General features: G+C 47.9%; 1 protein-coding gene and 1 long non-coding RNA gene across 3 annotated transcripts in view; one reads left to right on the forward strand and one right to left on the reverse strand.

The window, feature by feature from the left end:
- The window catches only part of LOC129382317 (uncharacterized), a 228,867-nt gene that overhangs the window by 97,304 nt on the left and 114,414 nt on the right, over positions 1–17,149 (forward strand). For both annotated transcript variants that reach the window (XR_011895144.1, XR_011895145.1), the window contains exon 3: positions 2,778–2,892. This is a non-coding gene — a long non-coding RNA (uncharacterized lncRNA). The remainder of the gene's footprint in view (positions 1–2,777; positions 2,893–17,149) is intronic.
- LOC126521900 (17-beta-hydroxysteroid dehydrogenase 13-like) overlaps positions 1–17,149 on the reverse strand; it is a 120,498-nt gene that overhangs the window by 7,682 nt on the left and 95,667 nt on the right. The window contains exons 2-4 of the mRNA XM_050170625.3: positions 8,087–8,326; positions 6,303–6,409; positions 38–175 (exon numbers count right to left, since the gene is read on the reverse strand). Coding sequence (XP_050026582.1) covers positions 38–175; positions 6,303–6,409; positions 8,087–8,326 — 485 coding nt within the window. The remainder of the gene's footprint in view (positions 1–37; positions 176–6,302; positions 6,410–8,086; positions 8,327–17,149) is intronic.

A 17,149-nucleotide genomic window follows, 5' to 3' on the forward strand; every position in this document is an offset into this window, starting at 1 on the left:
ACGTGCACATTTACCCGCGTGTATATCGCACACATACCTGGCGCCTACGTTGGGGAAGAGGCCGGTGTTGATGAAGACGGGGCACACGGTGGTGAGCTTGATGAACTCGAAGCCTGTATGGAAGAGTTCCTCCTCCAGAGCATACATGAAGCCCAGGGCCGCAAATTTGGAAGCACTGCGCAAGATATAGTAACAGTCGAGAAGGGTTCTTATGAGCTGGTAACTACAAATAGTACAGTGCCTGCCATCCCCAACGTCCAGGGAACGGAGGTAAAAGCGAATGTGCAATGCAGAAGTGCATGCCCCGAGAATACTTCTTTTTTAACCATCAAGTTCAACCGTAGGGCACACGCAAGCCGTTTCGCAGGAGAAATTGAGCCTGACAACATTCTTTACACTAGCTGCATCGATACAGAGACGGAGAAAATTCACTTATCTACTTATATTTTGTTTTCGTTTTTCGCACGGTATTCCTAAAGAAAGGAGGTGGGAGCGTGAGGGAGGCGGATAAGTTAATAAACATACATACAGCAAAACGACTTCACAAACAGTGCGCGGTGTTAAGCGGCGCAATGAGAAACACACTTTAGTGAAACAATTCCGCGAACACGGTGATTCAATAACACCACAGTGTGTAGATGTATCACGCGCTTGCTTGCACATTCCTATCTCGTATGCTGGCCCACTGCAGGCACTCTCTCCCTTCTCGTTTCCCGCCTTTCGCGTTAGCCTCGTCACGCCCCCTTCAGAAAAAGAAAGGGGGGGGGGGAGGAGAGCTGAGAGGAATGGACACAATGGACAGGAGGAACGCAAACCAAGTCCCTCCGCGTACTATAGCAACACTATAGCCTTTCGAAAGCGCAGGCAGCTTCAAGAAACCGTCCCCTTCAAAACGTGGAAAGCCGAGCTCGTGGGCAACAAATCACGACCGCAGGTGGAGCCGCATTCGTGATCCCATAAAACCACCGAGCGACGGGATTGCGGCTCCGCGAAGAGTGATAGCTTTTTATGCCGCCCGCGGCCTTTGCGGCCCGTGAGCCGGACACTGCCCAACTTTTCGCGCATTCTTCGCGCCGGAAGAAATACTAGCGGCGTAATAAGCTCGCGAAACCACGCGAACAAAGGAACGGCGTCCGTTCCGTGGGATTCCGGCAGACAGCAGCGATATTTCACACCGTTTTTCCGAAAAGGGGTAAAGATCACTTCAGTTTGCTTTCTTTTTTTCCCCTCCATCTTCGGAACGTCTATTTATCTTTTCAACGTGTATAAGTCCTTTACGCCCGACCTTGAGTCAATCGTAAACTACGGTTTCGCATGTCGAGAGTCATTAAAGCAAACGCACAAATTTGCGGAGTGCTTTTTATTCTTTCTTCTTCCAAGTAATCTCGTGCAATAATAGAGGGCTAGAATAAAGCGATATAGCTCGAGTCACTGAAGAGCAATGTCTATGTGTCGTAAGAAACGAACGACAAAGACGAAAATAACGCTAATAGAGAAAGTTGGCGCATCGTAAAATCCCCTAAACCCAGCTAAAAGAACGATAACAAAACAAGCCGCCCCTTTCTTAAGGAAGTCAGCGTACACCACATCCTGTTTATTCTGTTATTCGCCTGCCTGTGCAGTCGGGCGTGATTTGCTTACAGCGAGAGAACAATAATCGGGTGGTGTCCGAAACGTGGAGTTTATGACGTGTTTCCGGCTCTCAAATAGCTTGCGACGCGCTTAGTCGGCAACAGTATATAATAGCCTTCGAGATGTGTTTCTGATATCCAAAGCGAGCCGTCTCTGGGGCGTGGACTTCAGCACCACCTAACGCCAGGATGCATGGCAAGAACGTGCAGCCCAGCAATTGTTGGTTAGGGGTGTGCCAGGGTAATCGATGACACTGAGCGCTGAGCTGACCGACACGCTGAGCAGTGCGAAAGTATCCTTGCATGCGTGCGCAGCTGAGACGGCCGAACAGCATGACAACAACCACGCGTTCTTTTCAGCTCCGCGTGTGCATCCTAATTAGGAGTGCTGTGAAAAAAAGAACAATTCTTGCAGCGCTTCGCGTTCGTGGCCCGTCTAAGTTGAAGAAAGGCTGAATCTTTCAGAGTTCTCTAGTGACAACGGCTTCTTCTTCTTTTCTTTTAGCTCGTTTTTTTTTTCACATTTGATCGCGGTATTCAACAGACTAAAAGAAAGCTGGTTGAGGACCTATATTTTTCCGTTTGGCCAAGTTGGTGAGACATTGTGCAAGCCGTGCGAAAACACGGGGACAGGTAAACGTGTAACACAGAGAGCCTATAGACGTCTACGTGTTTGTGTCTTCATCTTATCGCTCTGTTTAGCTTGAACTGAAAGAAAGCGATAGACACAGATGCTCAGAAAAAAAAAAACATAACAAAAACAGAGCCGAAATATTTACGCGGGTAACTATACAGTCAAATTTTACGCTTGGAATGAACGAGCCGCAGCGCACCGCGATCCGTCGCACCGATATGCTTCTCTCCCTTCGCATGTGCGGCTTTCTATCACCGTCGTAATTAGAGTCAGTATATCATTGTAGTCTAATTAGGCTCAGTGGAAACCAAACGTCCTCTAACAAAGCTTTACAATTACACTGGCTTTGCGTCACCTCGACATGTTGCCTAATCACATCACCGGCTAATTCTCTTTCGCCAGCTATGGCGTTTGTTATCTCTGCGGATTCCGTTATGTTATACTCTGATAGACCACCAGTTTATCTGTTCCGAGCAATGTGGCCAACTCGCGTTCTTTTTCTTTTTCGTCAGGGACCTGCTGGGAGTCGTGCCAGATGGGACACGCCAGCAATTGTAGATTACCAAGAAACTGTGTACAAGATTTCCTGCACGAACCATGACGCGGCCTAAAGATCGCCGAAACGAGGTAAGTTAAGGAAAGACATCGCATAATATGACTTGGCCTAAGGTAACAAGATCGGATAAAGTGCGCTTTACTGCCGGAATACTGGTCACTGTATTCGCATACTCGTTTGTATGAGAAGTACAGAGGTGCAGGTCAGTTGGTGCAGCATTGTCAAAGATACAATAGTAAAATACACAGTGCAGAAAATCTATACATGCTGTCTGTGTATATGTGTCACGTCCGACAATTTACACTGGGACGCTGTGCTTCGTTTGTCGCATTCGTCTTTATGTTTACACACAATGGTCCCAAAATACTTCCAGTTAAGCCCCCTTTAACAGCCCGCCGAATTTAGCGGGTAAAAATGAGAAGTTACAACAGCCTATAAATATACAGAACTTGGCTGCCAAAAGTTCATGACCGGAAGCTTTCAGCGGTCATGAACAGACTGCTGCGCCGTAGCGTGGATCAAAGGGTCTGCAATACTGCCAACTCGAGCCACCACTGGTTTTTCACCGTTTCTCCTACTGTAACCTTCCTGCACCGTCGATACAATTTTTCCCCTACCAATCCGACCCTTCTAAATATGTGCACGTGACTCAAGCTGCGCAGCATGCATGCTGAAGAACGCCGACAGGCTGGCCCGCTGCCTTGCGACGGTGGATCATTCTCGCCAGAAGCATCGTCGTTGGTGAACCTCAGAATCTTCCCTTCTCACTCTTAGGTTTCGCTACGGGTTTCGCCAGTAGCTCCCGGCCTTTCCTCCAAGCTGCGCCCCAGGTAACATGGCCCTTTCCTGCGCGGTTGCGCAAGCCTCTTCCCCACGAACGTTGTTGTAGAGCCTGTCTCTCCGTCTTCTGATTAGCGTCACCACGGTCGTGAGACTGTTCGCGTAGACCGACTCAAGCCCTCGCTCTTTACGTTTGATTAGGTCGCCAGGATGAAGACTCTGTAGGGCAAACGTAACGATGCAGAAGCGTCATTCAGGCGCATCGGCACCGCTTCGTACGAGGCCGGCTAGCACTGCGTATACAGGGCTGAACGACAGGGACGCATCCGATCTCTCCTGTCTTGCCTGCTGTGAGTGTACACCTTTTCATGCGTTCCGGCTACCAATTCCTATATATAGACCACTAGTTTTTTCAGGTGAAACGGCCCAAGGCCTTCTTAGACATTAGCCATAACCTAGCTTTCTTATTTCGCCTGTTTCTACTGTTTTATCGGACATATACATCAGCACCGTTATTTTATTTTTGAAATTTGCGCACGCTCAGTCTACGCTAAAACAAGTGTTATAAAGCATCAACCCGTGTTCCCTCCGCCACTTCTACAAACATGTATGACATGTTTCTCTCACCTGTTTTGCTAACGTGTCCTTACGGCCTCTGAAACTTCATTTGTTTACTTTGCTCTTCTTCCCCCATAATTTCGGCGAATGGAAGCCTTAGTTACCGCAACATTCATTTATTTCCCTCGACAGGCGGGTTTACGTCCATCTATGGACAACGCTACGCAGAAAAATGTTGACAGTTAAGTATCCTTACGTGATTTGAAGGCGAAAGCATGATGATTTGTCTAATTAGCACCTTATATTAAAACTCAACGTTAATCCACCTTGCTCTAATTCGTACCAACCATAATCCACCTTAATCCAATTTTGGGAGTGGGCCAGGTCATTCTTATGGCTGTGGGCCACGGCGTCCGTCCGACGCCATGGCTGTTCGTCGTAGCATTTCGCTGTGCTAGCCGCACTACCACCGGGAACGCGACGTCATCACTTGGTCACGTGGGTTTTGCCACCATCGGACGATAACACCGGACGCCGGATTCTTTTCCGCTTGACGGGGCGTATAATGCTTTCGCATTATAATAATAATAACAATAATAATAACAATAATAATAAAAAAGAATTATTAGGTACTACGCCCGAGACTTGTCACTTCCCAACTTGGTCGTATATATAAGAGGTTTAACGCTATCGCGCTGTGGACGGACTGACCGAGGCGGGGGGGGGGGGGGGGGGGGGGGTGCACCGTGTTTTCCGCAACGCGGTCGTGGTTATAAGTTTGTAGGAGAAAAGAAAAGCAAGAAAACTGAGCGACGCCTGTGGTGACGATCGGCGTTACGAAACACCAGCGACTGAGAGAAGCGTCTGCGCGAGCGAGCCGTTCCTGTTATGAAGATGCGTGCATTTACGCGCCGCAATTTGCAGTCCGCGAGGGAGCGATGCCACCAACCCCGGCCGTCAATCCCAGAGCCGCAACGACGGGCGCCCCAAACTCGGTCGGCTTGCACCCCGAGGGACAACAATGCGTCAGAAAGCCGCAGTTTTCAGCGACCGCGTAGCCAATTAGCGTAAGTGTATCCACTGGCCCAACATATATACACTACAGCGGCCGGGCTCGGGCACCCGCTATCCGATCAAACCACGTCAGCTGCAGTTTTGACGAGAGACAGGATCCATAGACAGAGCGGAGCGGAGCTTTCGAATCGCGCCGTTTTTTCGAGCGCCGAAAACGCGGACGAGCGAACACGAATAAAAGCGCGCTCGAAGGAGAGCGAATTGGGTTTTATGAGCCCGCGGTTACGTTTGGCAAACGAGTTTTTTTAAAAGAGACTAAGGCATGCAGGCTGATCGATTCGATTTCGTCGCGGAACGCTTTGAACTTCGCTGCGGATAACCATGCACTAGTACACGCAAGCTTGCCCGGGTAAGCTAATCGGGATACCTCACCTTACTTTTAAAGATCGCAGAGCAAGTTTAGTTACGTAGCTGATTGATTTATTTAGGCGCGGGCAACGCTGTTTCGCAGCGCGCACTGATTCTATGAGGCGTGCACATCGTGTGCGCAGGGGTAAGTCAATTACCTCGCTTTAAAGTATCTCTTTTCTTTCCTTGACTGCTTATAACCCTATATGTAAGCGATGCTGTTTTCTGTCGCCATGCTCACGTAGTCTAAATTAGGTTTCTTATTACTATGGATCGATGAAAGGAAGTCATAGAAGCCGTCGCAGTGCTGCCGTCCTTCACGAGGCAGCTTCGGGATGTAAAGATGCTTTAAGTGACCGCAATTGCTTTTCAAGTCTAACAAAGGCGCAAGAGCCAAATACTTAAGCGAGAGCCCAAAGATTCGCGGGTTCGTCACTGCGAGTGGAACAGAACACGTACGTTCAAGAATGTGCTGAACTATTCTCACCATGCGGGCGAAATAACCGCGTACACTCTGTTTTGCTGCTCGGAATAAGCTGGCGTTGTAAAAGTAGAATTGCTTATTTTCTCCACTGGTCTTCATCTAGAAAGCCATACACGCGAGAAAAGGAAAGACGTTACATGAGCAACGCTCAGTCTAATCAGTTAACTATTAGCCAGCATTGTAGCTGTATCAACTGATGTGTCGTTAACGCGCAACGTCGCGCGGATGTAGACGCACCAGTAGTCAGTCATGAAGGGCGATCCCAGGAGGCCAGCCACGGATGCGATGCACACGATGTGGCCGCTTCCTCTGTCCTTCATGGATGGCAGAAAGTACTTGACCATCTGAAAGGAAGAAGGAAAGCAATGCAAGACTGCAGCGGAATAGCCAAATGTTTGACCGGTCTCGATCAAAACGAATGAACAACAACAACAACAACAACAACAACAACAACAACAACAACAACAACAACAACAACAACAACAACAACAACAACAACAACAACAACAACAACAACAACAACAACAACAACAACAACAACAACAACAACAACAACAACAACAAACGCGATTCCTGGATTTTCGAAAGCCGCTAATGAGACCCGCGGCCACGACGCGGTGCGTCCGAGCGTCTTTCTATTCAGCGGTCTGATGTCATGGCCTCCGCACAGAGTTCCCTAAAAAAGTCGCTGGAAGTAATTTGGCGCTCAGCTCTTTCAGCTGTCACGGTAATGACGAGTAGTACACGGATTTGTCCAATCTTTGTGCTTGTGGCTTCGGACGTTCTTGCATCGTTGTTTAAAAAGCCATACTTTCCTAGATTTCCAAGCAATCGTAGGTTTCTAAACACAGCGAGGCAACGTCTCTGCGATCGCGCAACATCATTGCGAATTGTTGCACTTGTAATACAATGTGCTACGAAAGGGAAAATGTTTGTCCGCCACAATGTAGCACGAAGCTACTAAGGAAACCCAATACAAGGTTTCCCAGGAAGAAAGCTTCGCAGTTGAATAAAATGTCGTCCCGGTCCGGGATTCGAACCCGGGATTAACGCCTTTCCGGGGCAGTCGCTTTTCGAGTTGTCCACTTAATGGACAAATCGAAGCACAGGGTCACTAAATATGGCAAATCAGTTCTGCAGGATTATGCAAGGTGGAGGAAGTGTCATGAAAGGGAAACATTGTCATCCACCCGAATGTATCACGAAGCTACAAGGAAAACCCAATTTTCCCTTTCGTGACACTTCTTCCAGCTTGCGGGTTTCGGCATAACTGATTTGCCCGATGCAATACTTTGTTCGAAATAATTTGCAAACTCACGAAGCCGTTTGAAATCAGGACGAAATTTAGGCGAATCGGTGTAACGCTACCCATTATGCCTGTGCTGGCATAATACGTGTGCTTATACCGCTGTACCTGTAGCTCCGTTAGACGCTATGATGTCAGGGTTGCCTCTAGTAATTTTTGTTGGAAACGTTATGTTTGTTGTGTAGCATTGTGGTGACATCTAGCGAGCGCGCTACTACTCATAGTCGCGGGCAATGGCTTCCAAGGTCTCTGCTATGGAGCGACGCCCCACGCCCCGGAGCCGATGGCCGCAGTTATGGGTACGTATACTTGGCTCGGCGCTTTACGAGCTACAGGACTGGCTTCGCGGCAGAATGCTCGTCCTCGTACGTAGCGTGTCCAGGTTCGAGCCGTGGGTTCACTGGTAGTTTCGACAGCTAAGTCCGTTGAGCAATTTCTGTTTGTTTCTCGTCACAAAGGACCCTCAGTGGTCGGTATTGATTAGGATATCCACAGCGCGCCTTATACTAACGTGAAAGCGTCTAAACCAAACAGACCGAGAAGTGATGGGAATCCACAGCGGATGGTGGGTATAGAAACGGAGAAAAGACGGTCTAAAAAAAAAAAAAAAAAAAAAATACAGACAAGGCAAGAAGCGCCTGTGCGTTTGTCTGTTCGATTCACCATATTCGGCGGGTGAGAAAAAAAGAAAGTAAGAGAGGAAAACCTCGCTCACCCAGAACTGCGAGAGCGTGTTGACGTCGAACGTCCTGCGGATGTCGCTGTGCTTGAGCGTCAGCAGTCCCTTGCACATGGCGATGCCCGCGTTGTTGACGAGCACGTCGACGGGCCCGACCGTCTTGAGGATCTGGTCGCCCACGGCCTCCACCTGCTGCTCGGAGGTGACGTCGCACTGGAAGGCGTGCGCCTCGTACCCGAGCTGCCGGAGCTCCTCGCACACCGCGTCGTTGTTCTCCTGCGAGGACCCGAGTACGAACCGCGACTTAGAAAGGACAGTCTTTTTCTTTTTCTTTTAAAGGCGGAGCAGAGCTGAGAATCGTTCAAGGTGGTTTGCCGTTTAATGCAAGGGTCTTCCCTTGCAGGGGGCCTTCCCCAGCGAGGCCTTAGTCACAACCGTACGAAACCGACAGGTAACGAAGCCGAGGAAAGCATAGGGGAAGTTATTTGCTGTTTTAATTGAAATACAGAAAAGCTTAGGCACAAATAAATGCAAGATGTCAAAGAATAAAGAACAACTTGCCGCCGGTGGGATTTGAACCCACCACATGCTCCCCATTGCAGGTGGGATGTCGTTACCAATTGAGCTACGACGGCAGCTGTTCTCGCTTTCACATTATTCGGTATTTATGTGTGCGTACAAGATCCGACCCTCAGAGGTTTAGCCAGCGACACTCAAGGCCATGGCGGTGGGCGTGGCGCATCCTTTTGACCGCGGGCGTCACGTAGTCCGTGAACTTTAGGAGAAAGCTGCCGGCCGATGAACTTGCGTGTGCTACCCGAAAACACCAAACCTGCCAGATTCTAGAACCTCGCTATGTAGTGGATGAGAAGAAGGGGAACCCATGCACCCTATTTTTTTTTATTAGCCACGGCAATATGAAGCCAACAGATAACGAAGTCAAGAAATGCATAGGAGAAATTATTTGTTGTCTTCATTGCAACCTTGTCAGGTGTGCTTCCTCGTCTTTAGTCTGGTTTAAATGTGCGGCAAAATCAAGGATGAAGGTTTATTGAAAACGCCGGGGCCACAAGGACGTTGAAGACAGCGATTAAAACTCGATTTTAAACACTCGCCACTTATCACAACGTGAAACTTTCAGGCGTCTGGAAGTCTTTGCCGCACGACACTGACGCCTTAGGTGAAGGTGTCAACTCAACAACAGACATTTACACCCCAAACGTTTGGAAACTGGCCGCAGTCTGTTCTCGCATGTTGTGTAGCCGCATGAAACTACGTTTATGGTTACGATGATTTCCTCTGTGAAAATTTTGTCCTGGGCGTAATACGTATCCCAAAAAGAACGGCTGCCAGGCTGTCCCGCGAGACGTATATAGAAACAAGGAGGGGTTCCGAAAACAGCTCGTGCAACGGCCGGTGAAGGAACAACAAGAAAGGCGGAAGTACATTACGATCAAAACGAACTATCTGCTGACGAACCGCATTCTTGCTTGTTAGTTTTTCTTCTATCTAAGCGGGCGAAATAGATGGCAGGATGTAGATCAGCGGCTCTCACTCATTTCTACATGTATTGCCGAAAGGGGCCCACAATCACGTTACGGAGTAACGATATCAACAAAGTACCCCTCTTGCGTCGTATCCATCACGTCCAATTGCCCCTAACCTAATTTCATGAATGACGGCTTGGGATGACAGCGCATTGGTGCCTCGCCGAACGAAGCACAGCATGCAGGGAGCGAGACAAGATGCAGGGACAGGCAGCGCTCACTGCCAAACCGGCGCACAAAGGCCACATTTCATAGCTGTAGTGTGGCCACTTCTCGCACCTACATAGAAGGTTATATGCTGCGTATTTGCGGCACGGCGTCGTGAGGTTTCTGCGCGCCCGTGTTACGTCACGCGGTAACCCAGCTGTCATGGGGGCCCAAAGCACACGTGCTTCAGCTGTATTGGTTTCCGTCGGAGACCGCATGAAACATTTGCGTTTAGGCCGGGATCACAATGTCGCGCACACCTTGGATATAGACGCGCTGATGCCGTGAAATGTCGTGTTTAAAATTCGTCGGGAACGCTTTTCACGTTGTGGTTACTGCATTACGCGACATGCAAGCTTCGCCCTTTTTTTTCAGCTGCGTGCCAGTGTCTATCGGTGTGCCACGCGGTTCCCATTTCCTTCCATCATTTAGCGTCACTCCGAATGTAAGCAGCAAAATGAAGCAGTTTACTGCTTAACCGAGGAAACTGACGGACTACGTGGTAACAGGACGAAGTTTGGACGCAAGTTAAGATGCTGCTAGTCCTGAAAAAATGGTTGCGGCCTGAGCCGATCATTTTAGAGCGCGTGAGATCGTGCCTATAGCTCTCCGTTGACGGCTGTGGCCGGCGTTGCCATGGCGATGGCATTGGGCGCACCGCTCATAACGCGTCTGTCCACACACAACAGGGTTCAATGTTCTAAGTAAACACAGTCGACGAGCGACGTTGTTGTCGCCCTAATGGAAAGCTGCGTATTGATTTTTTTACAGCCTCTAGTGCTTCAACGTGCACTCAAACTTCAGTGCGTGAAAGTTGTCTCGTACTTCGGCCCCAGGAGAACGCGGCTGCCGTGGTCGGGAGTCGAACACGCGACCTCGTAGCAGTGAAAATGCGTCGTAGTCCTTGAGGCTCGCGGACAAAAGCTGCAAATTTAGCGGCGAAATGCACAGAGCGCCGGGGTCTCGTAGGAACCAGCGCAACGTCTAAGTAACCGGGCTTACCGTCTCCTGGCGAATGGAGAGAGAGAGAGAGCGAGGGAGAAAGAAATAAAACAAAAAATAAAAGCAAAAGGGCGCTGGTTTGTATCACAACCCAAACCTCGGCCCCTCTCCTACTCGACAGCCAATTAAGCGCATGCTACGACGACAGCCGATCAGAGCACGTTGGGCAGGCTTCGCCACATCACTCGAGGGACCAAAAATCGCCGCAGACAGGATGACCAGAAAGGAGCACACATAGGGAGTGGAAGAGAGAGACGGCGAGGGGGGGGGGGGGGGGGGCGTCTACCAAAACAGCCCACTAGGCAGTCATTTACCGCGCACGCTCGTTTACGCTCGCGACGCGGCTTTGGTGGATCGCGTGCATACGGCGCGCGAGAGGCGCGACGTTGCTTTCCGCCGCTCCAGTTCTTTATGGGCGCCCTGGGAGACAGAGCGCTGCTATACGCACGGCTCTGGGGAGAACCGCAAATGACGCTGCCGCCCGTATAAACATGCACGCGCGCCCACGAGCCCCCCTACGCGGCCTGGAACCGATGGCCTTTGTGTACACGTTGTTGTCGTCGTGTCTGCTTAAGCGTCCACTCGGCGTGAATTAAAAATGAAGGGCTTCGCGAAAGCTGAATCAACCGTGTACTGTTGTCACGCGTCTGTGTAGTCATCGTGTCATTTGTTTTTTTTTTGTTGCCTTTTTTTTGTGCAGAAGCAGTGCATACACATGTGCACGCACACGTATAGACACGTGCAAAAAAAGCTTTCTTTTTCGATTGCGAACCCCCCCCCCCCCCCCCCGACCCGACCCCCCCGTGAGGTGACTGCAGTGTAACGGAACAGTGCACAGCCTGTCTGGTCCGCCACTTTACGACCTGAGAGGAAATTGAATTTACTCTGTATATCGCGCTCGTCAAACTCGTCGAAAAGAAAAAGAAAAAAACCTAAATCAATTAAACCAGTGAGGCGGTGCTTACCACCGCTAATTAACACGGCACGACATGCCGCAACAGGCGAAATGTCGCATCGGCGTTTATACAAAAGAAAATAGAGTGCTTAATAGGCGAAGGCAAAAAAAAAGGTAGGAAGTCGATCCGTGTCTGCAAACACGGGCATGTCAGTGGCTGAGCTGCTCTGAGACACCTTTCGGAATTGTTTACTTGGCTTTTTCTTTCAACCAGCTGAATCAGTGGCGCACGCATAAATATCGAGCGGCAGAGAGCGTAAAAGTCGGCTGCAGCACCAACGCAAACACAAATGGAGAAAAAAACAGCCAATGTTGCTAGAGGAAAGAATAAGGAGGAAGAAGAACGAAAGGCAAAGAGCTGCGAAGCCGTCTCCTTTCAGTTTATACTTATTGATTTGCGGAGAATAAGCTGGCTTAGTATCTGTTCAGAGGAGAAGAAATAAGTAAGACAAGAAGAAAAAAAGAAAGAGGAGAGGCTGAGAAGTTTTTCATTTCACATTTTGTCCATCCCCCCGTTTTTCGCCTAGTCAACTTCAGTCTTTTTTTTTTCCCTCTTCAACGCTCCCTCGGGGGAAGCGATCCGCGCACGCTCCTTTTGGCAACGAGTCAACGACACGCGACTGGTCTAAAAAAAGAAAGAAAGAAAGAAAGAAAGAAAGAAAGAAAGAGAGAAAGAAAGAAACGAAACCAACTCATCCCACTTGAAGCAAGACGGAACGACGTCAGCGACCGCTAAACGCGCATTTCGGCTGACAACTCGGGCTTACCGTCTTGGAGAAGAGCATGTTGCTGGTCCTAGCCGGTGTGTAACGATAAACATCTATATATTATTAGGCAGAAGAGAGGACCACAAGAGATACACACATACCCGTTGTTTCAGCGAACGCTTTCAAAAATTTTTAAAGGTTGCCTGTGGCAGATGGCACAGTTCTAGTTATTGAGCTCGTCTACTCGAAGAGCCGGACATTACTCGCACAACAAGCTGAAATGCATAATGGACTAATAACCAAAAAGTGACCGATTATGCTTTTTAACTAATTACCTTATGGCCCATATTGCAATTTACAAATTCTAGCTCGGAGTTCGCAAGGCGAATTCCCAGGATGACTCCAGTGTCGAGGCATTCATTCCCGAACTTTGCGGAGAAATGCACTGGCGTTGCAGTTACGTTTGTGCTTTAATGCACAAAACGACGTTTTGTTAAGGAAGTAACTGGAACACCAGTGCATTTCTCCGCAAAGTTCGGGAATTAGTATCTTAAACTGGTGTCATCCCGAGAATTCGTTCCAAGTGAATCCACCTTGCGAACCCCACGGTTAGAATTTGTAAATTGCTGTATGGGCCGTAAGGGTAATTAGCTAAAAACTTAATTGGGTGATTTTGTTAATCAGTCGATTACGCATTTCAATTTTTTTTGCAAATGATGTCCGCCTCTTGGGGTAGACCAGCTCATGAATTGTAATTGTGCTGTTTGCCACAAGCTACCTTTAAAAAATTTTTGAAGTGTTTGGAAATGTTTGGAAGTGAGTGCCTGCCGCATGTATGTATGTGTGTTCCTCTTGTGGTCCTCTTTGTACAAAAATGCGCAAAAGTCACGTCTCGAGACTGCGCCTACGAGAAACCGACAGCAGTTCGACGCTGCGGTGCGTATGTAATACACGACACGATTTTGCAAGTTCGTTCATGTTTAGTGTGACTATATGCCGAGGACGTTTAGGGGCGATACTGGCACTTCGTAAGTGAATCAATTACTCCTGAACAACGAGTGCGGGACGCGGCATGTCAAAAACGTGTATACGACACGTACCTTCTAAATTTCAAGTTTTGTGCACCATGCAGTTCCTTGATCGAGGTTCGGGAGGCGCTAGTTTAAACTACGTCATAAAAAAGAATGTAGTATTTTGCGATACTACCTTTAACGCTGGACAGTTAAAGCGATTTAGTAAAGCAGTAGGGTAATGTTGCAACATAATTTGTCTCGGTGGATTGTGTTTACCAATCACTGATGAGGTTTTACGTCTATAAGCTCGGATCGAACCAGCGACCTGATGCTCAGTACAAGAACGGCCATAGTAACAAAGTGCGCAGCGCTTCCACCGAAATTAATATATATATATATATATATATATATATATATATATATATATATATATATATATATATATATATATATATATATAAATAATAAAAAAAGAGGGGCGGAGGGAGGAGTACGTTTAAGCCTTGTCATGGCGAGTATGTACAAAAAATTACATGGGTAAAAAATTACTCAGTAATTTTATTTTATTTAATGGCGTGCTTAACTATGCAAGCCGAAAATAAGCTCTCTCTTGCGCGACAAATCCACTACTACGCGCTTTGTGTTGTTTCCTTTAAATCACAGTTTAGAGGTATCAAACTCAGCGTAGCAAAAATATGATTGTGGGAGTAAAATAAACTTTATTTTGTTCACTAGAGAAATAAAAAAACAGCAACCAACGTTTCCTTTTACAAGCAAAGAAAGAAAACAAAAAGAGAGAAGAAAAGTGGTTGCACGATCATGCGCGAATAACCAGAAGGTACACACGCCTTTCAACAGCAACCGCGGCGACGCCAATCACAGCTACAAAAGGAACAAGATACAGGCGGCCAGTAATTTCCCCACACTGTAATAACAGCATGCGCTCAGGTGTATCTTCCTGTGCACACAAACTGAGAAACTAATTTGAAGGCTCAGGGAAAGGAATTGCCTACCGCGAATAAAAGGTGCGGCCAAGCGCACCGTACATCGCAGGCATCGAAAATTAACTTCACCCGCCGTGGTGGCGTAGCGGCTATAGCATTGCCCCGCTCGAAGCCCGATGGCGCGAGGTCAAATCGTGGCCGCGGCGACCGGAATTCAGTGGGGGCGAAATGAAAAAAGAAAATGAAAAAAAAAAAAACGAAGGCCCGTGTACCGTGTATTGGGTGCACGTTAAAGAACCCCAGGTAGTGAAAAAAAAATAATATCGGGAGTTCCAGACTGCGGCGTGCCTCATAATCATATCGTGGTTTTGGGACGTAAGAAAATATAATAATAATAATAATAATAATAATAATAATAATAATAATAATAATAATAATAATAATAATAATAATAATCAACTTTCATGTAGGGTTAATCGTGAAGGTAGATTGCGCCATTTCACCACCCCCCACATTACCTCACCTCGCCCGTGCACACCTAAAGATCACCGCCGGTACCGAGCAATGTGCGGAATTAATCTCCGCTAACCATGGTTTCCTTTCGAATTCCGCCCTCTCGCCGAATGCATTGGCAGAAGCGCGCGCTGCAGTTTTCCTTTTCGTGTTCCGCAACAGCCGCGAGCGATTCGTCGCGACGATCTGTCTTGCGCAAAACTGGGCGGTTCGTCGCCGAGCTCCGTTCATTCCTCACCTCGAAAAGGGCAGAAAAACACCCGCCAATTTCACGAGCCGAAGGAGACAAAAGAAGAAGAATAAGAAAGGAGAAAAGGAAACACGGGAGACAGAGTGGTACACATCGGGATGGAAAAGTTAAAAGGAAAGCACCGAAGGCATAGTCGAACCGAAACCCCTCGAGGTTAAGAAATACCGCTGCGAAAGGTGTTTCTCTCTGCGAAAGAAAGAAAAGAAAAAAAATGTGTGTCTGCGTTTGTGGAAAGAGAGAGAGAGAGAGAATGACAGAAAATAAAGGTACTGTGAAGGCTAAGACCAAAAAAAAAAAAAGAAATGAATCTTACGGTTTGCGGCAGCGCTATGCTTCAGTCTCGCTACTGCGGCGGCGCTGATATTTAGTATGCCCCTTTCCCCCCTCTCTCTGACGTGACATTCTTAAAAAAAGGAACATCGTTATACAAGCTGGCGTCACGAAATAAAGCAGCAATCACATACAAAGAACGTATGTGCGTCGTACCTTAGACTCATATGTAAGCCGTGTTTTAGGGGTATTCTCGGCAGATTTTCATAGCGGCGTCGCCGGCTTGGGATCCCCGGGTTGACTAAGCGTGATAGCTATACGCTTCTTATTGGAAGTCGACACACACGCGCCATAGGTTATTCGCTTTGATCGGTTATTGCCGCGTCCTTCCGCGGCGATTGTATCAGATTGTCAAGGAAGCAGTGGAATCGACAAAATGACGGAATTTTTACTGCCCTAGCTTCAAAGCATTGGTGTAAATGGAAGTTTTACATCCTAATTAATAATAATAATGATAGTAACACAAACGCAGGAGTATTCGACGCAATGTTGAAATCTAAATGACGCGAATATTTTCCCAGTTAGCTATGCGTAGGTAGTGATGACAGGCGCACGGTCTCGACGCCTGTGGCGGTCAATTCTCGTAGACAGCGAACGCTTCGCATTAGAATTAATACCGTTTCTCTCTAGTGAAAAACAAAACTTCTCGAAGAAACCGGATGCGCTGTTCCCACTGGAAGGCGACGACGGTTCAATGCTCAATTACGACGCACATATACTTCAAGCGAATTGAAAACACCTCCGTCGTACCTGGTCAGCTCGTTGCGTCTATATGCCGTCAAAAAAAAAAAGAGAAGTTTAACTCACACACCTTACATTTTATCTGGTCAGTCAACTCGGTCAACTTGGTCTTTAAAATTGTAATTTTTGTTTCGGATCCCATATTTTCTTAAACGAATATAATTCAATCGTCGCGAGAAACACGTGGTATGCATGCTACTGACTCCTCAGCGTACAAGCGAGGCGTACACATTTGGAGGTCACATTATACGTTATCAAAAAAACCACAGAAACGATGGCCAGTTTCAGAGCTTAATCGCCGTGAAAGCTCGGCGCTCGGTCGATGCATACACCACCTGTGGCTTCGAGCACGGTGCACAGATTTAGCTTAGAGGAGCGCGAAATGCATTTCGCGGAGCGCGAAAAGAAGGAAAAAAAGAAAGAGAAAAGGAAAGAGAAGAGGAGAACAAAAAATGCAGCCAGGCGTTCGCCCATCTTTATGTTTTTTATCGTCAGACCCGAGGACCGGCGGCATGGTCGTTATGCGAAAATTTGCCGCGGGACGGCCCGCGATTGCGGGTCACCGAAATCAACGAAAGAGAGAGAGAGAGAGAGAGAGAGAGATGAAAAACGAGGGTTCGAGGGGTTTGCGGCAACTCAAGAGAAAGAGACGCTGACGCTGTGCCGTTCTTGTGCGAATTCGTAGGACGCTCGCGGTGTTGCTTGGAAGAATGCGGCAGGCGCTCGCGTTGCCCAATCCGGTTTCGTTTTACGGCAGCCAGTGGGACTCGCTCTGGAGATGCGCAGACACCGAAGGAAGAAAACAAAAGAAACGCAAAAACAAAAGAAAAACGAAAGGAAAGTGGCGCGCAATTGAAACAAGCGAACGAAGAATCACAAATGCGCGCATG

Source organism: Dermacentor andersoni, chromosome 6, assembly GCF_023375885.2.
Source record: "Dermacentor andersoni chromosome 6, qqDerAnde1_hic_scaffold, whole genome shotgun sequence".
Taxonomy (NCBI): Eukaryota; Metazoa; Arthropoda; class Arachnida; order Ixodida; family Ixodidae; genus Dermacentor; species Dermacentor andersoni.